The 26,025-nt window shown below is 44.6% G+C and overlaps 1 protein-coding gene across 1 annotated transcript in view; it reads right to left on the bottom strand.

The window, feature by feature from the left end:
* LOC105479716 (ALK receptor tyrosine kinase) overlaps positions 1 to 26,025 on the bottom strand; it is a 750,786-nt gene that overhangs the window by 199,091 nt on the left and 525,670 nt on the right. The window contains exon 5 of the mRNA XM_011737869.3: positions 5,852 to 5,979. Within this exon, the coding sequence (XP_011736171.2) occupies positions 5,852 to 5,979 (128 nt within the window). The remainder of the gene's footprint in view (positions 1 to 5,851; positions 5,980 to 26,025) is intronic.

Raw genomic sequence — 26,025 nt, forward strand, 5'->3', positions numbered from 1 at the left:
CCCCCCAAAGAGAGCTGTACTTGTATCATCTTATATACTGGGCTTCCATATAAGACTTTGTTTTAATTAAGGCTTCAGGCTCTAGAAAAGGTTTGAAGACCACGGGTCGAGTTCAAACACCCTCATTTTAGCCGCAGAGAAGTTAAAAAATGGTATTTGTGCATCTCCAACTCTTTGGGGACATGTGTTTCAAGGTATCCATAATCATGGGACTGCATTTGACACTTTGGATTCCTTCACCTTCCTGAGCCAAAGAAGTTAGAGAAATAACTTCTCTTGGGTAAGCTGAACGTTATGACATCCTCTCTAATGAATGAATCAGAAGCAATGTGTATGAAATTATCTCAGTAGAGTAAGGAACCAAGAAGATTACTTCTTTTGAGAAATCTGTTAGTGAGCTGAATGTGGCTATGGCCTGGGAAACCTCAGATGTGTTTCTTGTAGGTTCATGAAAGAGAAGAGGAGCTATAGAGGCCTGCTATAAAATGTATGTAGGCTCACACAGGAGCTATCGCATCTCCTTGTTTTTCATGGGGGAGCTCCTTTGCAGCTCCTTGTCTTCGTGTTGACTGGTGGCAGTGGTCCATCTCAACTGCCTCTGACCAATCCGAGCTGGGAAAGGGAAATACTGAATTGATTTCTTAGAAAAATTGAGAACTTGACAACCATAAGGTAGAGGCAGAAAGCACCTTGGGCTGGTCAGTAATTTAGTGTATCACATTTCAAGGAAAATCTTTGGGTCTTTGTTCGTTCAATTTCTACATGGCAAGGGAGACAGATTCGATGTTTCTGGTGTCCTTTCCAGCAGAGATCTTCTGTGCACACAGCAAGGTGTGGTAGCTAAGAACGTGGATTTTGGAGCCAGATGGCTTCATTTCAATACCAACTGTGTGACTTTGGGGAAATTACTTAGGTCTCCGTGCCTTGATTTCTCTATCCATATAATGGGAATAATAATGATAATAATAATATTACATACTTCATAGCATTGTTGTAAGGATTGAATGAGTTAAATATGTACCATGCCCATGCTTAGAACACGGCCTAGTGTGTGGAAATGCTAGATGAGGGTTTGCAACGCCGTGCATTTTTACAAGCTGTTCGGAGCCATGCTGATCCTCCTCTCTCTCTCTCTTTCTTTTTTTTTTTTTTTTTTTTGGCAGAGTCTTGTTCTGTTGCCCAGGCTGGAGTACAGTGGTACCATCTCAGCTCACTGCAACCTCTGCCTCCCGGGTTCAATCTTCTGCCTCAGCCTCCCGAGTAGCTGAGACTACAGGTGCGCGCCACCATGCCTGGCTTTTTTCTTTTTTTTTTTTTTTTGTATTTTTAGTAAAGACGGTGTTTCATCATGTTGGCCAGGCTGGTCTCGAACTCCTGACCTCAGGTGATCCGCCCACCTTGGCCTCCCAAAGTGCTGGGATTACAGGCATGAGCCACCACGCCTGGCACACTGATCCTTTTCAAATCCTTTTCAAGAAGCTAGTCTTTCCCGTTCTGACACATGTGTTTCTGTAGGCACCTCTGAACCTGAGGGGTCCCAGCAAGTGTCCTGTGTGATCCTATTGCTCTGGGTTGTCTGCTCAAGACAGGTTTTTGTGAATGGGCTAAGGTTTCCCTGGGAGCCAGGCATGGGTGTCTCTGGGGGCTGCTGTCTCTCTTGTCTGTGCTGATTGTGTAAGCTGCTCTTTCACTGGTCTTTCAGGGAAAAACCTATTCCGAGCCATTTCTACTCACAGCTACTTTCTTTTGGAAGTAGTAGGGTAATAGCCCAAAGCTATAAAAGAAGGTGCAGCATTTATCAATAGATTGATTAACCAATCAGTCAACGTGTATTTGTGTGGTGTTTTCTGTGTGTTTAGCACCATGCTAGCTGCTCTCTGGAGAAATAAAAGAAATGTAAGACAAGGTCTTGAACTTCAAGTTAGGATCCCAAAATGATTAAATGGGAAATGATTATAAAACACCTACTAAATTTAGATGTAGAGAATAAAGTCTTCCAAGGAGAATTTCTGTAGTTGCAAATGACATTTCCTGGCCCCAGGAAACGAGTGAGGTGGTCCAGTCTAGGCCCCTTATTCTATTATTTTCTGATGTGGGAGGCAATAAGAAATGACCTGTGTCACATGAAAGTGCCACAAGGGAAGGAGTAATATTGAGGAGATTTATCTGGCAATGTGTGGAAGATGGAATGGTATTAGAGAGACCAGTTGGCTGCTGCCAAAGTTCAAGTCTGCATATATGAAGAATATAGGAAGAATAAGACACACAGCTGAGCATATGAAGTCAGAAGGGTAGATCCAAGAGACAGCAACAGTAGTATTGTATTAGTCCATTCTCACACTGCTGTAAAGAAATACCTGAGACTGGGTAATTTATAAAGAAAAGAGGTTTAATTGGCTCACGGTTCCACAGGCTGTACAGGCCTTAGGAAACTTGCAACCATGGTGGAAGGCAAAAGGGAAGCAGGCACATCCTACATGGCTAAAGCAGGAGGAAGAGAGCAACGAGGAAGGTGCTGCACACCTTTTTTTTTTTTTTTTTTTTTTTTTTAAGACGGAGTCTTGCTCTGTCACCAGGCTGGAGTGCAGTGGTACGATCTCGGCTTACTGTAACCTCTGCTTCCTGGGTTCAAGTGATTCTTCTGCGTCAACCTCCCGGGTAGCTGGGACTACAGGCACCCACCACCATGTCCAGCTAATTTTTGTATTTTTACTAGAGACGGGGTTTCACCATATTGGCCAGGATGGTCTCGATCTCTTGACCTCGTGATCCACCCGCCTTGGCCTCCCAAAGTGCTGGGATTACAGGCGTAAGCCACCGTGCCCTGCCACTGCACACTTTTGTTTTTGTCTTTTGAGACAGAGTTTCACTCTTGTTGCCCAGGCTGGAGTGCAGTGGCGCAATCTTGGCTCACCGCAACCTCCACCTCCCAGGTTCAAGCGATTCTCCTGCCTTAGCCTCCCAAGTAGCTGGGATTACAGGTATGCGCCACCACGCCCGGCTAATTTTTTTTTTTTTTTGTATTTTTAGTTGAGACAGGGTTTCTCCATGTTGGTCAGGCTGGTCTCGAACTCCCTACCTCAGGTAATCCGCCCACCTCCGCCTCACAAAGTGTTAGGATTACAGGCATAAGCCTCCTCCAACACTGAGGATTACATGAAATGGGGTGGGAAGGGGAGGACACAAATCCAAACCATATCAAGTGTCTAGACAGAAATACTGGCTTTGTCACCAGATCAACTTGGAATCGAGTTTGACTCCACCTTTCACTAACTCAATGACCTTGGAAAGTTTTGAAACTTCTGTGAGCTTCAGTTTCCCCATCTGTAAAATGAGTATACTAGTCCCTGCTTTACAGCATTATTGTAAAGCTTGCATGAGGTAACACATAAAGGCATTGACACTTGCCTTTGTGCATGGCGAGTGCTCTGTCAGCGTTAGCTTTTTGCCATTAGTCCATATCAGCTGAGATGAACTGAGCACCTACCTAGTGTCACACACTGTGATAAGCATGAGGATGTAGAGAGGATATAGGAATGGCCTCTGTCTTGATGACACCCACAGATAGATATTATCTCCTATGCAGAGAGAATCGTCCCATGTCTCCTTGAGGCTTCTCCAGATGAACTAAAATGGCACGTCTCTGCAGTGGACCAAGGAAGAGCTGTGGAGTTCTACAGCTGTGTTTCCCCTTGTGCTCTGTGTCTGTGCCTCATCATGAAGGGACCAAGTTCTTATCAGAAAAATAGACCAGGCATCCTGTAGACCTACCTACAGTTCTGGCCAGTAATGTTGCCAGCCCTATTCACCTCCTTCAAAGACACCATTTTTCTCCTCTTATCCCCTCTTGTTCTGGCTTAACCAAAGCAATGACCCCAGAAAACCTAGACATTTGGCTACATCAAATAGGCATTGAGTATGCCTTTAAAGTAACCCCTTCCCTTTAAATATGAGTATAATTTTAGGATGATTCTTATGTCTGCAATTTGTCTATGCCTACTGATGTGCACCTGAATTTGTTTTCTATGGGAAGGAAATTTAGAAGTTCTAAGCAAACACTGAGATCACCTTGTTCTTCACTATTCTCTGCCTTACACATCCATATCAATCCCTCCACATCCATTGTTGACCACAGGTGGTCTGACCCAGAGAAGAAACACAGAGAACATTTGCCTCCTCATGGAGACCATCTGTTCTTGGACCTAGAGCCACTGAAAGAAGGAAGCTGGACCATGAGAACTTCCCCAGGTATCTGGGCCAAGCCACTTTCTCTAGGGAATCAGAGGAAGACTCATCCTCTCCCTCTTCTAAGAGGGTGCCCTGCCAGCGGAAACTTTCTGTATCATTAGAGAGAGTTTAGGGAGGTCAACTCTGTTGGTTTCGTAAAGGTAGAAAAGCAGACAAGGAACAGGTCTCTGGAACAGACTCACTGCAAATGCAACACAGGCTATGGGGGATGAATATTTTTAGGTGAGAGGGAGTTGCAGGGCATGGGAGAAAACATCTATAGGTTGAGATTCTTGATTTTAACATGCAAAGAATTTTTTTCAGGTCAAGAAATTTTTTGCAAGAGTATTTGTAGTGGGCCTGATATCTGGAATTTTGTAGTTTCTTATTCCCTTTTCCTAATGATGATCAAATGAGAACATTCTGGGAATTGATACCTTCTCCCTGTCACATTCTTGTTAACTGGTTCCATTTCAACAGATGGCCTCTTTTGTACGGTACACAGATCCTTGACATCTGTGAGGACTGATGATGTCCAGAGACATTCACAAATCTTCAAGTTCATGAGTGCGGAAACATTTGTACAAGCTCCTGGCTTGCGCCCAAACCACATGTTTCTCATACATTGCCTCATATCATAGGTTAACAACCTTTTCAACTTGAACTGTGGTTCAATCTATCACATTATGGTGATTTTTCTTTTCCCCACACATAAACCAGTTTTGATTAAACAACGAAAACAAAATACACTATAAAATTTCCTGCAAGGCCAGCAATAAATGAAGAGCCACAGGGGCAAAAGAAGCTGGGTTGGCGGGGGGTCAGTAGGGCTTCCTCCCTAAGAGAATTCCTTTCACACACCACTTCCCAGGAGCGCAAAGTTCAAATCCAGGCCTGTACATAGGACAGATGACTGTGGGATATGGGCCTTCAAAGTTATTCATGAATAGTCTAAACTGAGAATTGAGGTCTGAGAGTGCCTCAGGCTTCTTCTGGCTCCACACTTCATTCTTGGGCCCCTGATCCTCTCCCTCCTCCCACCCTCCACCTTCCGCACTCTGGTAAGCCCCAGTGTCTGCTGTTCCCTTCTATGTGCCTAAGTGTTCTCAAGGAAGATACAATTTTATACCAGCTCTTCGAAATTCATTATCTGGGATATGGATCACCTGGTGTCATTCAGAACTAGCCCCTAAAACACTCTAGACCTTTTTTTTTTTTTTTTTTTTTTGATATGCGGTCTCGCTCTGTTGCCCAGGCTGGTGTGCAAAGGCACAATCTTGGCTCACTGCAACCTCTGTCTTCTGGGTTGAAGCGATTCTCCTGCCTCAGCCTCCCAAGTAGTTGGGATTACAGGTGCACATCACACGCCTGGCTAATTTTTGTATTTTTAGTAGAGATAGAGTTTTGCCGTGTTGGCCAGGCTGGTCTTGAACTCCTGACCTCAAGTGATCCACCTGCCTTGGCCTCCCAAAGTGCTGGGATTACAGGTGTGAGCCACAGCACCCAGCCCATTCTAGACTTTTCTTCATAAGTGTGTGCATTCCCAGCTAAACGTGGTTGCAGGTTATTGACACATCTAACACAATAGGCTACCAATGAGAGTGGGAAAGCCAGATTCAGATACCTTCACTGCAGTTCTTCAGGGCAAAGAAGTCCACTGCAGACAAGCTGCGGTTTCCACTGGAGATGTATTCCAGGGCCACTCGAAAGGGGTTGTCTGGGCGCCCGATTCTTCCCTGGAGCACTGTCCAACTGGTTGTATTGGAAAGCAGGGGAGAAAAGCATAGAGAAACAGTTATGAGAATTAGGCGTAACATGTGGACAGGGTCACGTCCTTGCAGGGACTTCAGGGCTCACATTCTTCATGGGCACCAAGAGATGGGACTCTAAGTGGCACTGAGGACAGTGACTCTGACAGCAACAATCAAATACTTATTTTCTTTTAGTCCAGCAAACTTAGAGATGCAATTCGCAAACCCACTCTCACCACTGGCATTTCTTTTGTCATATTCTGTTTAAGGCAAATGAAGCTCTTTGGACTATTTCAGTAGCTAGTATCACAAGAAAGAAAATATATACTTGAGAAAATCTGCCAGCAGACTCAAGGAAATGTCTTCAAAACATTTATCACTCTATTCATAATTATCTCTAGAAAGAATGATTGGTTTTCAGAGTTTTATCTGATAGAAAGTCTCGGAACCCTCAGGTTTGTTCTACAGTTACTTAACAGGGAAGCTAGTAAGAGCTATTTATTTACTGCAGGAAAATTAAAGTGCACCGAAGCATGTATTTTGGGGTAAAAGGTACCTAAGATTGACGTGGACTTTGCAAAAAGTGCAGACAGAAAAAGATGGAAGCAGGCGAAACGGTGAGCTCGGCACCCACCTATAATCAAGGATACTGACACTGTCAGAGAATAGGCAACAAATTAAATGAACACTTTTACACCTTGCTCATGCTATTAACCTCTTGAAATAGGCTCCTGTCACTGATTGGACCATCAGATTTACTTTCCAACATTGATTCATAAATGTCTGCAAGTGTGTGTGTGGGGGGGGGGATTTATTTACTTATTTTGAGTGGTTTGTGTGGAAAATAAAAATTACCTAGATTATTTCATATTTTCTTTCCTTAACAACAACTTTGTTGAGGTATAATTCATGTATAATAAATTACATGTACTAAAAGTGTCACTTTGGGAGGCCGAGGTGGGTAGATCACAAGGTCAAGAGATGGAGACCATCCTGCCCAACATGGTGAAACTCCGTCTCTACTAAAAATACAAAAATTAGCTGGGTGTGGTGGCATGCACCTGTAGTCCCAGCTACTTGGGAGGCTGAGGCAGGAGGATCACTTGAAGCAGGGAGGTGGAGGTTGCAGTGAGCAGCGATCGCCACTGCATTCCAGCCTGGTGATAGAGACTCTGTCTCAAAAAAAAAAAAAAAAAAAAAAAAAGTGTATGATTTGATGGTGGGTTTTGGCTTATTTATACATCTATGAAATCATCACAATATTTCACTTTTTTTACCACTAGGTTGGGCTTTGGTATGGCGGTACAAGTGGTAAAGGAATAAGGGAAAAACTAGCTTTCCATTAAATTTTTAAAAACATTTCCACCCCCTAAATATAAAGTGATGCTCACTGTAAAAAATAAAAAGCACTGAAAATCCAACAATTCAGAAAGGCTGATAATGGAAAGTAAAAGTCACCTAGAACACCATTGTCCAGCAATAACCATAGTCACCACCTAAGGGAACAACCTGTCAGTTTTTGTTTTTTTTTTTGTCTTGAGACAGTGTTCTGCTCTATTGTCCAGGCAGGAGTGCAGTGGTGTGATCACAGCTCATTGCAGGCTTGACCCTCCCCAGTTTAGTTAACCCTCCTACCTCAGCCTCCTGAGTAGCTGAGACTACAGCTGCGAACCACCAATCCTGGCTAATTTTTGTATTTTTTTGTAGAGACACAGTCTCACTGTGTTACCCAGGCTGATCTCCAATTCCTGGGTTCAAGCCATCCACCTGCCTCAGCCTCCCAAAGTGCTGAAATTGCAGGTGTGAGCCACTGCGTCAAGCCCAACCTGTCCATTTTAATCCATTTTAATTTTTCATGAATGAGACCATAGTACATATACTCTGTGGTTGCACTTGCTCACTTGACGGTATGTCACAAGACAATATAGATTACATTATCATTTTAATGATTGCGTTTTTAATGATTTGTGCATTGCTTCTAATTTTTTCTTGATCATGATTATGCTGAAGCTAACTCTGTGTACTTGTCTAAATATGGCCTAAGGACAAATTCCTAGAATCAGAGTCAAAGTGTGTACACATTTAGGCATATTGTCAATCCCCCCACAGTGAATCGGGGCCCATTTCTGCATGCGCTTGCTAACACTAGTTCCCACCAAGTCTTTTCTGCCTGTGCTAACTTTTGATGAAGGCATTGCCTAAGACAATCCACCACCTCTTTCAGTGTGGTGCTCCTGGCTGGTAGCTTTATGTCTCTGGTGTCTGGCATGCAGTGGGTGTCTGCTGAATGAAGGAGGTAGTCTTCTTCCCTATCGCTGTTCTCTGTAGTTAATTCAGATCACTGAAGCCAATTCTTCAGCCATTTAATAAAAGTGTATTGAGTTTCCCCACAATAGATGCTGTAGAAGGGATTATTGCTGCTGTAAAGTTTGTTCTCTGTTACTGTACCCAGCAGGATTTCCATCCACAATAAAACTGGTGCAATTGAAGGAAAAGGAGGCCTTTTGGTTTAAATGAGGGACTGTCAAAGAAAGCAATATTTGAAAAGAATATGTAAACAAGGGGTTCTTAAGGAGACAAACAAAAAGACAAAAAGAGCAGAATTTGTCTTGTTCTTCTGAAAAATAAAGGATCTATTTTTGAGGAAAGATGGTGGTGAAAGGCAGGAGTATTCATATTCTGCCACAATCATAGCTCTCTGCTCTGAGGAATGATGGATTTTAATTCCAGGTACACAGTGGCCCTTGACAATGATTTCCATTTCTATATTGGCACTAGCCCTCTGGATAAATGTGTCAAGAGTTTTAGGAATTAGTTTCTGAGTTACCGATGCAATAACTTTTGTCTGAAATTCTCTGGCCTCCCATAGTTTACTGCTGCTTTAATAACTTCCAGAGCAGTTGCCAAACATGTATTTTATATCCAGGGAAGTTGGGACTAGAAAAGGGCAAGCTTATGCCTAGGGTCAGATTTGTTTAAGAGACCACCAAAAACCCAGTGAAAAATAAATCTAAACTCTCTTCTTGGTCTGCCTCCATTTTCTTTGCTTACACCTGAGTGGTCACAGAATGAGCCTATCAGGGTCCTGCTTTTGTTCCTTCGGCTGGTGGCAACGCTACTTAGGCTTGCAGAAGGGAAGGTTAGGTTCTGACCTAGAGCCTCCTGGAAACAAGCGTGCAGCTGGTTCCATGTGTTGGGGATTTGTGACTGTCTTATCACTGGTGCTTCCATCAATCAATGTGACAGTGTGGGGTGTCCATCTGGACTTTAGGAAGCCAGAGGACTGTATGGACAGCTTGTCACAATCCATTATCTTCCCTGTGTCTCTCTGGAGCTCTCCAGTTCCAGTTCTGGCTCTGCCCCTTATTTGCCTGATGACTTTGAATAAGGCACTTCTCTCCAAAAATGACAGAAATGTTGGATGTTTTCTGATCAATTGTACTCTGTCTCCAATTTTGCGTGAATTTTTTGAGAAAAACACTGACCACCCATTTTTGCAGAGTGCCTATATGATAATGAGTACATTAGAGTCCATCAAAAAAGGCAGGAGGGTTGGCTTGTGAATATCAAGGTCCATTTCTGACCTACGGGCTAGAAGTGATATGTAGAAAGGCCACTGAATTGGGAGCTGAGTCCTGGATTCTGGTTGTGGATTTGCGTGGGCTTGGGCAAGTCCCTGCACCTCTTTGGGTTTTAGTTTCCTCATCAGCAAAATGCAAGCATTGAATTAAAAGTTCCCTAAAGGCCTTTATTGATCTGATATCTATACTTCCTTAGCTGATTGCAGGAGTCCTAGTAACAAAACATTTTATGAAAGCCCTGAAAGCTCCAATTGACAAATAATATCCCACAGAGATGAGAGGAGAATGATTAATCACAGAATCACAGATTTATTTCTGCAAAGAGACTCAGTTTCACCCTCGTTGGAGAAGTGAAGACTTGCTCAAGGTCACACATTGAGTTACCTGCAGACTTAAGATGAAAATAAAGCATATTATTGCTCCAAGACTGCAAGCAAAAGAGACAATGCAACCTATGGATCAGTCGATACAATCAATTGCATTTCATTTCCCTAAAATCACAGAGATAGAGAAGAATATGTCCACTTAGCATTGCTGGAGGGATCATCAATTTGGGTTTTCAGGATAGACCCACCAGTCAGATAGTGAAATACACCGTCAGAAAAATCTCCCAAAAAATCGTAAGAAGCCCTAACACGGAAACAAAAAGAATTTCTAAGGCTGCCATGGCTCGCTACTAGCTTAGCTGTATATGTTTAAAGAAGACTGTCTGGCACATCTGATACAAGGCAAGCCAATGATGAGATTGAAAGGTTGGCAGCTGTGACTCAAGAGGGCAAAGGCACCAAGTTATTTTAAGCCCAGAATGAAGGGACACTTTATGACAGCATGTGAGGACCATGAGTGGCAGTTGACAAGACAGGGAACATATCATACTTTGCTTCTGTGCAATATCCTGATGGGCGTCATGTTGACATAGGGCTAGCTCACATCAGTGAGCCCTCAAACCCTACATCCTTTTCAAAGGAATGCCTTTCTGAGATGGTTTTAGCTGCTGCAGTGTAGCAAGGAAAGGCCTAGATTCAGCTCTCAGCTCCACCATCCACCATCCTAAGCTACAACCTTAGGCAAAGGATTTAACTCCTCTGAGCTCCAGTTTTCCTATTTTTAAGATGGAGGTCATAATGCCTAACTTGCTGGATTGTTGTAAGGATTTTTGAGAAGGATGTACGCAAAGTAATAGCTCTTAGCACACAGTAGGAGTTCCATAAGTGGAGCTATTCCTATGGAAACCACTGCTTTCTCCATGGAATGACACTGGTCCTTGCAAATGTAGGCATCTCAATTCATTTATGAGAGTCAAAGAAGAAAGGAATATAGTAAAAGAGGGCGAGAAAGGTACTGCAATTTATGAATAGCAGCCATCACATTTGTTTAAATAAAGAAAAACTTGGTTAAATGCATCTTTATACGTTAAATACAACTCCAACAGGTTATGTTAGAACATCCCTACAATGAGATGTATTAGGATTTGACTATGATAGCAGATCACCCTCCCTCTCAGAATCCTCCAAAGGCCGCCACCTCACTTAGAGTAAAAGCTTCTTCTTTACCTTTGCATCTTCCTGTAGGACATGAAAAGATGCTTTGTGTCTAGTTCTTGGTTAGCATTTGTTGAGTCGCATTCAATTTCTCAGATATTTACTGGTGCACTGTTGCACACTAGCTAAAGTATTGGATGCTCTAGGGATGCTAAGGGTCTAGGATTTAGCCTGTTCTCAAGGAGCTTACAGACTGGTGAGAAAGAATAAACATATGTACCAAGATTTTTAGTGAATGGCAGCATAGAAGAGGCAAGTGAGAGGTGTAGGCACCATATGCTATTGAAGCAGAGGCCAAAGCGATGGCTCCAAATGGGCGGTCAGGATAGGAGTATCTTGAGGATGGGTTGTGAAGAGGGGTCAGGAATTAGGAAAAGGACAATGCAGAGAGAGAGACTGGCATGAGCACATGAGCAGAGGCCACATAGACAGTACGTGTTTGGAGAACAGGTGGTCCAGTCTTGCGCGTGCCAATGTTTTCCATGGTCCTCTACAGGAAGGATGACTTCTGTGTCTCGCCTTCCCATCTCCTTAATGCCATAATGGTAGATCATTCATCACGTCTCCAATGCCTTATACATCATAGATACTCAAAAAATATTTGTTGACTGAGAGGACAAATGAACATATTTCCATTAAATCAGACACGTTTCTGACACTCTTGGTCAAAATTTATATTGCAGTGGAGCTGAGTTAATCCAAATGTTCATGTCAATTCATGAACACTAGCTGTCATCTATTCACATGATAATGATACCTTCCCTGTTAGGAGAAACACACAGACTTTGGCGGTTGCATTATTACTACATAGCTCATCACATAACTCTTGGCCTTCATTTGCCAAGAGCAAATCAGAAGGAACCAGAGAATTATGTAATTGAGACCTGGAGGATACCTGAGTTCTCAACTAGGACAGTTACCATCTGTTGCATAAATGTTCTCTCCAATGCAGGTCGGGCTTGGACTAAGTCAATGTGAATACTACATACAGCAGCATTAATAATATGACCAACAAGAGTTAAAACTTATTAAAGGCCTACTCTATGCACTGCTTATAGCTGAGTTTTAAATGCAGGTTGGCATGACTCTACAATCTTTAGAACACCATTTTATTCTGTCACTTAAGCTCCCTGAGGTTAGAAACTATTTTTCCGAGGCTTTATTTCTATTTCTGGCTCTGATGGACATGGCTGGGGACCTGAAGCTACGAGATGTGGCCATCCTCATGTCCTGTGCTGGTCATGAGCACCAAGTCATTCAGGTGGTGACTGACCTCCTAGCTGGGATGGCCAAACTCACGGGTGAGATCGACAATGACAAAAGCCACATAAATTAGATAACTAGCCAAGTCCCTGTCACATAGAACACAGTCACGTGATGACGATTATTATCAAGCATAACCCTGTCAAGACTCAGGCCACACTGCTGGCATTCCTCCACATGTGCCTTTGCTAAGAATCTCTCTTGACAAGTGTCTGGACAAGGTGTGAAGGTGTGAAGATTTGTTAGAAACAAAGAACTGAGCCTGTGGGAGTTTGTCTAGATCAATATAGAAAGAAAGGAAAAAAAAAAAAAAAAAAAACAATTGAACCTCTCTCTCTAATCTTATCCTACAGGAAAAAAAAACCACATAACTTTCAAGTTTTCCTTAAAATATACTTTGTAGTAATTCTGTAGCAAATATAAACCATTCAGCACAATTTTTTATTGTTTCCATTAAATCAGCCTGCATTTAAAGCATTTTTATGGGAGATAGCAGGGGAAAAATGCTAGATCAATGTAAATTTTAGTGTGAAGTCCTTTGCTGCTTATTAATTTTCTATAATAATAATTACACATGGCGTGTGGCATGGAGTCTTTTATCCAAGTAGCCTTGGCTTTGTTATTCACTTGCCCTTCATATTTTCCCACAAGTTAGATAAATGTGCTCTGGAGAGGATCAGCTGTGATAGGAAGAGGTTTCAGGTTGAGTGGGGATCTAGCTCCCAATGGCCCAGGGTGGAGAAGAGTTGCTCTGAGGCTAAGGGGGGCTCCAGGCTCTGTAGGAGGGGCCAAGGCAGGGATGGGTTCCCTGGGGCCACAGGTCTGCTTGTTGAGACCTTAGCATTGTCAGCTGTAAAGCAGTTTTCATTTCATCAGAGATGTTAAGTGGGTGACTGGGATCTGGAAGGTAGGCTAGCCTTCCTGGGGTAGAGGCATAGAAGATGTTCCAAACTGCATTTCCCTAATTATTCTCACATGTTTTGGAACAAAGACAACATAAATGGTCCTGAGCTCCTTTTCCTAGCCTCCTTGTTTTTTTGGGGGGGGGAGGGGGACAGGGGTGGAGTGTCACTCTGTCACCCAGGCTGAAGTGCAGTGGCACAATCTCGGCTCACTGTAACCTCTGCCTCCTGACTCAAGCGATTCTCATGCCTCAGCCTCCCAAGTAGCTGGGATTACAGGTGCGTGCCATCATGCCCAGCTAATTTTTATATCTGTAGTCGAGATGGGGTTTCCCCATGTTGGCCAGGTTGGTCTTGAATTCCTGACCTCAGGTGATCCGCCCACCTCGGCCTCCCAGAGCGCCTCCTTTGGGGTTACAGGCGTGAGCCACTGCACTCGGTCCTCCTAGCTTCTTTTGAGCTTCTTCTAACTTCCCCTTTTTTTCTCTCCTCTCTCATTCCCTCCCTCCCTCTCTCCCTCCTCTCTTTCTTGCTTCTATTCCTCCCTCCCTTTTCCTTTCCTTCTTTCAAGAGAAATATAATAATTAAGCAGCCAGACTTTTATTGGCTGTATGACCTCAGGCCCCTGGACCTCCTGCTCTCATCACTTGAGTTCCACCCCCACTGGGAGTTTTATAGTCTCAATTCTGCCTTTTATTGGCTGTGTGACCTTAGGCCAGCTACCTAACCTAACTTCTCTGTGCCTGAATTTTGTAATTAAGAAGTGGGAATAATAATTGACTCATAAAGGGGTGTTGTGAAGATCACATGGGTTGAGATACGTGGGCATGTAGTTAGCACTCAATAAGCATTAGCAGATGCTGTTGTTATTATTACGCTAGTGTTTCTTTTCTCTCCTAAATCCAGTGTGGCTGATGATCTTATAAGGTGAAATAAGAGATTGACTGTGTGGTGGGATTTGGGGGTTTTGGAGAAGAGCCTCCCATTCCAGACATAAAGGTTTTCAGGACTCCTTCCATTAAATATGAAAATCTTATTTAATTTTCCTAACAAATGCATGAAACATATCATCACCCCCATTTTATGAGAGAAAATTGAGGCTCAGAGAGCTGACATAGCTGGTTCATGTAGTAAGTACTAGGAGGTAATGTGAACCCAAGACTATCTTCAAAACTCTGGCACTTCCTACTATAATGCACATAGGTTTAAATGTATGCCAAATGCAAGTAACTCATTTTTTAGAAGAGCTTTTGGTGGGTCAGAGGTGGGTCGTGTTTGAAGAACAGCATACTAATAAAGGGTGCATGCTGCAGATATTTCGGCCCCTTTCAGTGTTGCCTCAGGCTACCCTATTCCTTTTCTACTCGACCTCTGCATCTTTAGAATCTGAATTGGAATATGCAGGCTTGTGGGGGGCTGATGTCCACCCTGGCCGTGGCTGAGCATTTTTTCTTTATTCTGTATACAAGGCCAGAAAGCAGGAGACAAAGAGTCTACCTCTACAGTCTTAGCCTCTAAATCATTGCAATCGGGATGGGGAGGAGTAGACTGATCATAGCCACAGTTGTAAGAAAAACATAGTAGTAGAAGTGTTCTTAACTGGCCTCTGTGTGACTAATTTGCTTGCTGGATTAGCACAAGCTCTGCATTTTACATGCCGTGAAATACCCTGTGCACTCTGAATGTTCAAGGTTGCTGAGTGGTCAAGGTCACTGAATGTTCAATGTTACTGAGGTTCAATGTTACTGAGTATTTAAGGTTACTGTGCTTAAGATCACTCAAAGTTCAAGGTTACTGAATGTTCAAGGTCACTGAATGCTGAAGGTCACTGAGTGTCCAAGGTTACTGAATGTTCAGGGTCATTGAATGCTCAAGGTCATTGAGTGTCCAAGGTTACTGAATGTTCAAGGTCACTGAATGCTCAAGGTCACTGAGTGTCCAAGGTTACTGAATGTTCAAGGTCACTGAATGCCCAAGGTTACTGAGTGTTCAAGGTTACTGAGTGCTCAAGTTTATTCTTTAGTACCCCTAGACTCCCTACTCCAATCATTTGAGTTCCACACCCACTGAGAGTCAGTTATGCTTATTCTGTCAGACACAGAACATGATACCCAAAAGTATGGCCCCTTGGCATGCTGAGTCCTTTGAAATGAAGGACATTGGAAGGGTCTCAGAAGCAAGTTCTCTCTGACCTTGTCCTCCCCTCCTGTCTCCTGCCCCTCTTTCTCCCTTGAAGTGAGTTGTAGAAACCAGAATTCCTCTTCCCCAAAATCAGTCATAGGAACTAGCACCCCTCTCCCCTGCAGCAAGCCATAAAACTAGAATGGTTATTCTCTCCCCGCGGCCTTGAAGACCTTCATTCCACAGCGGTCCTGTTCCACACCCAGGAGGAAGAAATGCTAGACAGGGAGGCCAAGGAGAATCTGAACCCACAGGCTTGCTAGGTTTCCCCCTAAATCTGTCACCACTGGATCATCCCCTTTCTGTCCTGTCCCCTTCTGCAATGGCTTCATCAAACCAAACAAGACATTGGGTCTTCATTTCTGAAGGCTCCCAAGTAACGTAAAATTTTGATTAAACCAATTTGTTTTGCTTTCCTGTCTTTTGTCCTAGGAGTGTCCAGGGTGACCTTTGTGATGGGTAAGGAAGAGTGACACATCTTTCCGCCCCTACAGTTTCTAAAACTGTTTATGCCAGCTGTACTCATTAAGTGGATGAAATACGCAGAACAACATTTGAATACTTTGGAAAGACTGGTAGCGGGTGAGTTACTACAAATAATTACTGTTGAATTAGGTGTGAATGGGGCAACAGAAAGATCAGGAAACAAATCTTAAAAATCCGGAAAGCCTCCAGAGAGCCTTCAGATTACTTCACGAGTTTTAAAATTATTTCCATTTTAAAGAAACGGAGACTGAACATCATGGATGAGGTGTTATGAATGTGATTTATGAGAAAGACAATGAGGAACTCTAATCAACAGACCACACCACACTAATTTGGCGCTACATCAAGCATTGGTGAATTAGCATGCATTTAGAAGCCGCAAATTAAAAGAAAACATTTAAGGATCTAAGTTGATTCCCAAACAACAATTGGTCCCAGTAGTATTGTCTAAGAGGGATTCTTCTTTGCTCTGGTTTGTATAAAAAATACATAGAAGATGCATCAGTGGTTTTTTCTTCTTTTTAAAGGAAAAAACACTGATTATCCAGACCAAAAAAAAAAAAAAAATCAAGCGAGAGAAAACTTTTAATCACGAGTAGTGACCCTGAGAATCCTGAATTTCCTCTTTCTGTTTCTCTGAATTTTGGATTAGGTCCCATGCAAGCCACCTCCTCCTCCAGCATCTGCTGAGCATCCCTCACCAGGGAGCTGTGGGGAGGGACCCAGCTGAATTCTGGGCAGGGGAAGTGAGAGGAGAGTGAGTGTGGATGGTGCCGGCATTTCAGGAATCACTTCGAGTTAGAGAAGAGACCACAGGAGGGGATCCCAGGGGGGTTTTTCCACTCCACAAACTGCCAGACAATCTTTCTGGCAGGGTGGGTGGTGGATTTTCTGTGATTAGAGTCCCAGGTGATCATTTTGCCTTTCTAACTCTTTCTGTAAGGAGATGTGGGCACATCACCTACCAGCAGCCAGTAGGAATCTGGAATTTGGTTTCCTAACTCTCTCTTCCTTCCAATAACTTTTTAGCACCATCTGTTCTTTTCAAATACAATCTTTTCTTTCAAGCCAAGTCAGTGCAGTAGGTTTTTTTTTTTCTTTCAATACATCATCCCCATGGAGAAGGATAAAGACAACATTGAAACTGAAATGTGGCCATTTCTGTGGGATCCCTCCTTCAGTCCAGTCTGCCTCCAGCTTGAGGCCTGAGTCTTGAGCAGGGCTGGAGTTGGGGCATTCATCCAGGGCCCCCACTTCAGAGCTCCGAGGATTTCCCAGTCCTAGAAGCATCTTCCCTGCCCATGCTCAAATGATTCCAGCAGCCCGTCTTGTTCCCTAGAGAGGCAGCCTAAATACCACTTAATGCCTTCATGTATTGATTGGTTCAAATGCGAATGTAAACCTCTGAGCCAAGCAAAATGCTGACACCCAAGCCCAGAGGCTCCATTTCAGCCACAAATCTCTGGCCAAGTCAAGCCACTGTGCTGAAACTTTATACAGTAGGGTGAAACTTGCCATAAACCGTGGTCCTGTAAGCAAATTCTGGGGCTAGGATAAGTGGTCAGCCAGAAAAGGCTGGAGGGGCCTGGTGAGGTACGGTAAGAATAGCTCACAGACTTGTACCTGCTGGAGAGGTCCCCCACCCACACCTTGCTATGCCCTGCCCCTTCACTGGGGTGGTCATGGTTGGGACTCAGAATATGACCCCAAGGTATGACACCTTAGCATGATGGGGACTTTAAACTGAAGGACATTGGAGGGGCTTCAGAAGCAAGTTCTCTCTGGCCTCTCCTGCCTTTCTATTCCCTGCTCCCCTTCCTCCCTCAAGGCAAGTCATAGAAATGAGAATTGTTGCTGTAACCTTCTCCCTGCCTTTCTATGTAGAGCTGTCCATAAATGAATTCTCCAAACTATCTTATTGGATAGCAGGTCTCAAGACCCTAGTTACAGAGGGTCCTGCCCTGTACCAGGGAAGAGTGAGGAAGGAGTGCTACACAAGAGACCAAGAAGAATCCAACAGCCAGGACTTTTTGGGATCCCCACTCAGTCTATTAGCCTTAGCTCATAGCCTTTTGCCCACTAATATTTCTACACAGCTCTCTGTTCTTCATTGAACCTAAGCATAAAAACAGAAAATTTCCCCTGGGTCTTTGGGTTTTCCTTTCTGAAGGCTCCCATGTCATGGAGAACTTTGATTAAATACGTTTGTTTTGCTTTTTCTCTTGTTAACCTGTCTTTTGTTATAGGTGTGTCGGCTGTGGTTATTGCAATGAGTGAGGAGAGGGATCACACCTTTCCATCTCCACACTAGGAATGGGAAGGTAATTATCAGAAGCTTTGATGGATGGTACTCTGAGCCCTCTTGGTACACAAAAGGCTCACAAGCTCTCCCATGTTGCTTATACTTCCTGGGGGCAAGTATCCTGGATAATAATGTTATTGCAGGCTTGACAGATGTTAAGACTGGTCTGAATCTTGGAAACCACTGTGTCTAATCCTCTAATGTGGCAGAGAAGAACTGAGACCCAAGGACATATCCACCTTCAGCCAGAGGAGGGGTCCATTCTACACCCTGTGTCAGGAATAATCTCTTTAAAACTCAAACATGGCCGGGTGCGGTGGCTCATGCCTGTAATCCCAGCACTTTAGTAAGCTGAGGTGGGCGGATCATGAGGTCAGCAGTTCGAGACCAGCCTGACCAACATGATGAAGCCCCATCTCTACTAAAAATACAAAAATCAGCTGGGCGTGGTGGCGCACGCCTGTAATCCCAGCTACTCAGGAGGCTGAGGCAGGAGAACCACTTGAACCCAGGAGGCTGAGGTTACAGTGAGCTGAGATTGTGCTGCTGCACTCCAGCCTGGTGACAGAGCCAGACCCCATCTCAAAAACAAAAACAAAACAAAAAAAACCCCTCAAACATGACCACAGTTCTCCAATGGCCTCAGGACCTGCCTCTGGCTCCCTGCACATACCAGGGCTCCTTCATCCTCCACATATTGCTCATGATGTTCCTTGTACCCAGAGGCCATTTGCTATTATTATTATTATTATTATTATTATTATTATTATTTTTGCTACTTGGCTACTCCTCATTGATCAAGGCTCATCTTGGTGTTTTTCAGGAATACACCTCCCAGGTTGGACCAGGCAACTGGTATAGGGGACAAGGGCAAGGAGTGCCAAACTCTGTCTGAGAAGTTTTTGGAAAAGCTTTTTGGAGAAGGTGGCACGTGCTACTATCGGCTGGCTTCCTTTGGTCCTAGTAGGGTGGGTAGCAAAGCCAGTATCATTGTTTGAATTGTGACTCACTCAAAAAGATGTGTTTAAGTCTTAACCCCCCGAGCCTCAGAATGTGACTTCATGTGATAACAGGATCTTTATAAAGGTAATCAAGTTAAAATTAGATCATTTGGGTGGGCACTCATCCAATATGACTATATTCTTATAGAAAAGATGGAAATTTGGACACAGAGACAGATATACACACAGGGAGAACGCCGTGTGAATATGAAGGCAGGGATTGGGGTGATGTATACCGAAGAATGCCAAAGATTGACAGAAAACCACTAGAAGCACAGTGGCATGGAAGAGATTCTTCCTCACAGGCCTCAGAAGGAACCAACCCTGCTGACACCTTGATCTTGGACTTCTAGCCTCCAGAACTGTGAGACAACGAAGTTCTGTTATTTAAGCCACCAGTTTCTGGTACTTTATTATGGCAGTCCTTGCAAACTAATACAGGTCGATCATTCAAAACCATCCCCACTAACTGGAGAAACAAACTTTAAAAGTATTTTTGCAGATTGGGGATGCACGGCATCATTTTTCTGTGTGATGACCAGCCCAGTGGACAGACAGCCCACAGGCTGCTGAGAAAACAACTCATTTCTTGCAAAGCAGCCCAATTTTCCTTGTGGCCAGAAATTGCACAGAACGTTTTTCTACACATTTACCTCTGCCTCCCAGACAAATAATATCACCATACCCTTCAGGCAGGCCCCTCTGTAGAATGATACTAGGAAGTGCTTGCTAATAATGCAGGAATCAAGGGCCCATTAGATTTGCCCAGTGTCATGCTCACATCTTTAAGCCATGCTTGAAGAAACTAATGGAATTTGGAATTCAGAATTGAGGCCTCTACCGTGTCAGCCATATGGGAGCTTTCCAGAACATAGCAAACAGAACTGCTTGAGAGGCCCTGAGATTGTGCCAATGATATGTTCACTTGGGAGTCAGTTTCTGGGCTGGGACTGCCACTGCCAATTTTCATGACTTTCGAGGGTCAGCTCAAAATTGTGACCTGGAACTTTTAAGGGATGCTGAGCCTGCACGAGAAGCAGGGGCACATGGAAGAGCCAGAAAGATGGGGGCCAGGCGCTGGAGGGCGCAGGAATCTCTGGGCACAGGCCAGCGTTTCCTCCCATTGGCTCATTTCTCTCAGACTTTGAATCAGTATAATAAGAAAGCCCCAAACCCTCAGGATAATTTGACATGGTCCCTGGCCTATACACTGGAAGCTGTCATTTTCCAAAAAGGACAGGCTCCCAGTTTTTGGCTGGTTTAGTCCTTAAGTGATATATTTAATTGATAAGGACTTGGCCATCTCCAAAACAGGAATAGCCCACTTCCTTTACCTGTCTCCCAAGAGATATATGCAAAGTGTCTTAATACAGAGCTTCCTGGATACCCACTGTTTTATAAGTGTCACTATAGCCACTGGTGAGCTTGTAATGCAGTTTTCTTAAAAACAAACCAAGCAGAAACCTCCAAAGAGTCCATAAAAACTGGCTCCTGGGGATGAGGCTGTAAAACCCATGTCTTCACCCAGGCCTTTTTGTGATAGGTCACAGAAGCTGGCGTCTGTTCAGTTGCTTGGCATGTTTCTCAGGGAGCTGGGCAGGAGAGCAGGAGCCCCCTCCTCCTTCCCAGTTCCCAGCATCCTCAGAGGTCGGAGGACTCTGGAATAGACCGTGACAAAGGCTGCAAAGATGGAATCTGGCATGTGAGCTCCCACCTTCTGTGAATTCTGTGGGTGGTTGCAAAGTTCTGCTGACAGCTCAGAGCAGGTTCAGAGACACCATTCAAAACAGCTCTGAGTCTCTGATTCAAAGGGCTGGTGGCCTCTGCCCCAAGGCAGGTAATGGACACTCAGGCTCTTCATGGCTACAGGGTGGGGCTTGTGTGGCAGGAGCTGCTGCAGCGGTATCTGAAAGTGGTCGAGACTGTGATCTGCAAGAGTCTCTGGCTTTGGAAATCTGCCAGTGATGTCATCCAAGTAGTGAAGGTGGTGGTTGTTACATTGATATTAGATAATAGTTACATTAGTGCCTGCCATCCTTGGACACTAACTCTGTGTCAGATGCTAGGTGGGAATTCCTCACAGTTATCTCATTTAATCTCTTAGGAGCTCTAAGAGGAATTGTTCCCACTGCACAGATTTAAAAAAAAACCCTGAGATTCTAGCAAGTGAATTATCTTGTTCTAGGTTTGGTAAATAACAGAGATGAGATTCCAACCTAGATCTGTCAAATTCCGAGTCCACAGCAGGGTGAGTCCCTGGGACAGCCAGAGGACCCTCAACTCAGCACACTGTCTACCATCTAAGAGGGCTCCATGTTTCCACACACACACCCCACTGCCAACTCATCTGATTCTTACAGCCACCCTGGGCAAAAGTCACGAGGGTGCCCGTGTCCCCTTTGTCGCACAGCCAGGCAGTGTGGAATGAGGGTTACAGGGCATGCTCAGAAGATTAGCTAGGGTGTGCCTGAGCTTGGCCTTGGGATTTCTAGGCTGGCACTCTCTTATCCACCCCTTGAAGACTCCCGCAAGCGGGAAGTGCCTCAGAGCATGGGGCTTGGCCACCATGGTGTCTGCCTGGTGTGTGTACCTGTGGAGCCTGACCAGTGACGTCTCTCCTGTTTATGAAGCTTTCCTTTGGTAGGGGCATGAGAAGGGCTTATATGTGTGGAGGAGCCTGGGACAAACCAGACCTGGGAGTCTCCTTCTTCCTTGCATTTTCACGTGGGTGAAAATGAACATTGGTTCTTGTGGACAGGGATAATGCAAGACTCTTCCCATTTTACAGATGAGAAAACAGGCATGGAAAGCAGAAGGAAATAGAAGCCCATTTTTTCGACAGGAAAAGACACAGACACTAACATCCTAGAACAAGCGTCTGGTGCTGATCCTCATGGCGTCTTACAAACTGAGTTAGGATAACTGGGACCCTGAATCCTCTTCCGTGATGACTTGGCTCCGTGTATGTTTGTGGGCATGTGCTCGGTGATGGGCCAGGGGCGGAGCCCCATGTTGAGTTAAATCATATGCCACTGAGTCTTTTGGTGTCAGTACATCATCTCATTTCAAAGATTTTTTTTCATTTACTTTCCTGTATTATAAAAATATTTTGAGCATGCACATGTCTGATATTAAATATTAGTAAAATTCAGTATCTTATTTTAAAATTAGTGATAAATATAAGAAGCCATGTTAATAGTACCCCAGTTAATCATGTTGCATATACTGGGGTGACAGCACTCTGTTTTTGGACACAATAGCCTAGCCCATTGCTGTATTGAGAGATCTACGCTCTTGAGTGACAAAGACCCTTCTCGCTTTCGTCCAACCCATTAACAGCCTCCAGTGCAGACATCCCTTATGTTACTGTGCAAGGCTGCTGACGAAGGGCCCAGCGGACCCCTCCTAACCAAGGCTGGGGAGTCTCATTCCCTCTTGGCTGCCGCCACCCAAGAACAAGGCTTTGATTACAATGTGTGCGACCCTGAGTCCTAGATTTTCTTTGTATCCCTTGCCTCTTTTATGAAGTCCCCTTTTCCCAACCTGAGTGCTGCCTCTCATTCAGCCTACTATCTCCCAATAAAAGCAGATGTTGGCTGGGTGTGGTGGCTCATGCCTGTGGTCCTGGCACCTTGGGAGGCTGAGATGAGCGGATCACCTGAGGTTGGGAGTTCGAGACCAGCCTGACCAACATGGAAAAACGCTGTCTCTACTAAAAATGCAAAGATTAGTCAGGTGTGGTGGCGCATGCCTGTAGTCCCAGCTACTCGGGAGGCTGAGGCAGGAAAATCGCTTGAACCTGGGAGGCAGAGGTTGTGGGGAGGCGGAGGTTGTGGTGAGCTGAGGTTGCACCATGGCACTCCAGCCTGGGCAACAATAGTGAGACTCTGTTTCAGAAAAAAAAAAAAAGCTGATCTTTTTGGCCCACAATTAACCCTTCTTTCAGCACTTGGTGGCTCTGGATACAGAGTTACACATTTATCCCTTACAAATTGTCATCATCAGATACAAAGCACTAAATGGCATCCTGGAGGTGGCTCCTTTAGCTACTCCCACCCTCAGCTCCTGTCTCAGCCCCCTTCACTACACCTGATCAAGTTGGGTCTTCGAGGAGCAGGGTAACAGCTGCTCTTCTCTCCTCTCCTGACACGGCCGCCCTTTGCAGGCTGTGGCTGATCCTGTGTCCTCTTTCTGTCCTTGGTGGAGGTGGCGGTGAGGGTCTCTTTCCAATACTCCACAACCCCCTCAGGTACTATCTGCTTTTACTTTCCCAAAAGCACCACAGGACTTTTGAGAGCTCAGCTGAAGGATCTCTATCTGCCTTGACCCTCCCAGTCAACCCCCTGTATCATATTCCTTTAAGTAATTTCCCATGGAAGGATTCCCAGTATATGCATTTGCCTGTTCATAGAATTGTACAGCTTTCAAAATAAGCCTGAGTGAGCATATACATCCTAACACATCTGGTTCTTGCTTCCAGTTGGGGAGTGGAAGAACAGAGGTGGGTGGGGGTATGATCCCTGAACTCGCAACTCCTTGAGAGAGGAGACTCCCTTTCCCCAAACCCCAAGGCTCCTTGGGACAGCACATCAGACCTGGTACCTTCAGACGAGGTTCATGTCTAGCGCTTCCCACGCAGGCCTCCATAAGGAGGTGACATGGGTTGGGTATTCAGATTGGCCGTCTCATGGGCCACAGTGTGAAAATAATTGAAGTCTTTTAACAGAGGTGTCTAAGAGAGCGATTAAAAGGGAATTGCAATTATCGAGCCCAGAGGTAAAATTTCAGAACTGGCCTATAAATCCTGGTCTGACACGAAATTTAAAACTCCCCAATGGTCTTCAATGCCATATTAAAAGGATTTTAATACTAAGAAGTAGAAATAATGAATGATAATCAGGGTATTGTTTCTGGGAGCAGGGGCAGCTCTGAGGGCCGGGCTGGCGGGAACCGCGGGTTAGAGTTGGGCTGTGTTTTACATCCCTCCCTTCACAAGAGATCAGTGGAGGAAGGGAAGGCAGACTTGGCAGCGGGTGTTGAGTGAAAGGCTGGCAGAGCCATTCCCAGGTGAACTCCAGCCCAAGCTCTGCTGAAAGCCAGAGGCATGAACAGCCTGTGCCTGTTACACAGCTGCTCTGGGTCAGACTGTGTTGGGGGCCAGGGACTGGCTAAGGGCTGGGAGTTTATGGGCTGTGGAACTTCTGGCCTCCCATGAGCCTTACAGAACAACTTCCCCACAGGCCTGTGCCTACTCGGCGTCTGGTCCAGCGTGAGCAGATGCTCGTGCATAGAGACACAGCATGGTCCAGAGGAAGAATACCCGAGTGATGGTCTGGAGATCCCGACTCAAGAGCCAGACTCTTCACTGGCTGGCTGTGGGCGAGTCACTCCACTTCTTTCCTTGTGGTTCCTTTATTTTATTAACTCTTTCACAGGACTGTTGGAAGGGTTAAATGGTAGAATGAATAGAAGAGTGCTTTGAAGATACACCATATAATAGGTTTCCATTGTATTGGTTTCTAGTGCCCATTTTGATATGGTCATTCTCTTCTGGATTTAAGTCTCTTCCCTTCAAATCTGATGACCAGAATAGAGCTAGATGACTCTTGAAGCTTTGTTCAGCTACAGAATTCTAGGACAATGGTGGTACCTTGTACTGGTCTGGCAGGTGCAGGGAATCCTAGGGCCAGTTCTCCCTGAGGTCTGGGCTGTGTATCTGCAGCCTCTTGGAGAGTTCTGTCTCCAAGCAGCTCCAGCTCACCATCACTTTCTGTTCACATGTGATCACTGCAAATCCCTCCTCCTCACCACCCCCTCTTCGTTACTCCCAATTCTTTTCCCCCAAATGATTACTAAACCAGATCTAGATTCTGTAGGTTGTGGCTCAAAGCAGCTAGTTGTTTTGAACCTGAGTGTGGGGGCATGGTGCTTTGTGCAGCAAATTTTAACTACTTCGTTCCCAGAATATAGTCTGTCATCTGTGAAGTTGGCTTTGCTCCTGAGCTTTGAAGCACCAGCAGACCAGGCCTCTCATGAAATGAGATGATGACCACACAGCTGCTACCACCATGCCTAGAATGTGGTAGGTGCTGAACAAAAGTTAAATTCTGTTTCTGCCAGCCTCTCAGTCACACATCAAAAACACAGAAAAGCCAAAGGCCAAAGCAGAATCCTTTGACATTTTTATCCGAGATGCTTTCCAGATGGGCAAGACTCACTCACTATACCTCTTTGGATAAAAGTGTTCAATTTGCCACAGATTCAGCTACCAGAGTACCGGGAAAGCATTGTCCAATGGGTTGCCTAAATCAAGTTATTCTGTGTCTGTTCCATTCCTCTACCCTACTAAGCTCATGACTCTCCTGAAGAGGGTCTTTTCAAAGGACTTATTCTAAGTGAGCCTGTGTTGACTCTTGGAATTACCATATTCTCCTCTAAAAGTTCCAAAATCACTTCTTCAGCAACTGTTTAGAATATTACTGGGGTTAATGTTTTTAAATTAAAACAGTTTGGGGAGGGGGCCTGCATGCTGGCTCACACCTATAATCCCAGCACTTTGAGAGGCTGAGTCAGGAAGATCGTTTGATCCCAGGAGTTTGACACCAACCTGGGCAACAGTGAGACAGGTCTCTACAAAAACAAAAAAAAAAAAAACAAAGAAAAACAAGAAAGGAAGCAAGGAAGGAAGGAAGGAAGGAAATTAGCCAGGCATGGTGGTGTATGCTTGTAATACGAGCTACTGGGGAGGTTGAGGTAGGAGGATCATTTGAGCCAGGGAAGTTGAGACTGC

Source organism: Macaca nemestrina, chromosome 13 (assembly GCF_043159975.1).
Source record: "Macaca nemestrina isolate mMacNem1 chromosome 13, mMacNem.hap1, whole genome shotgun sequence".
NCBI lineage: Eukaryota > Metazoa > Chordata > Mammalia > Primates > Cercopithecidae > Macaca > Macaca nemestrina.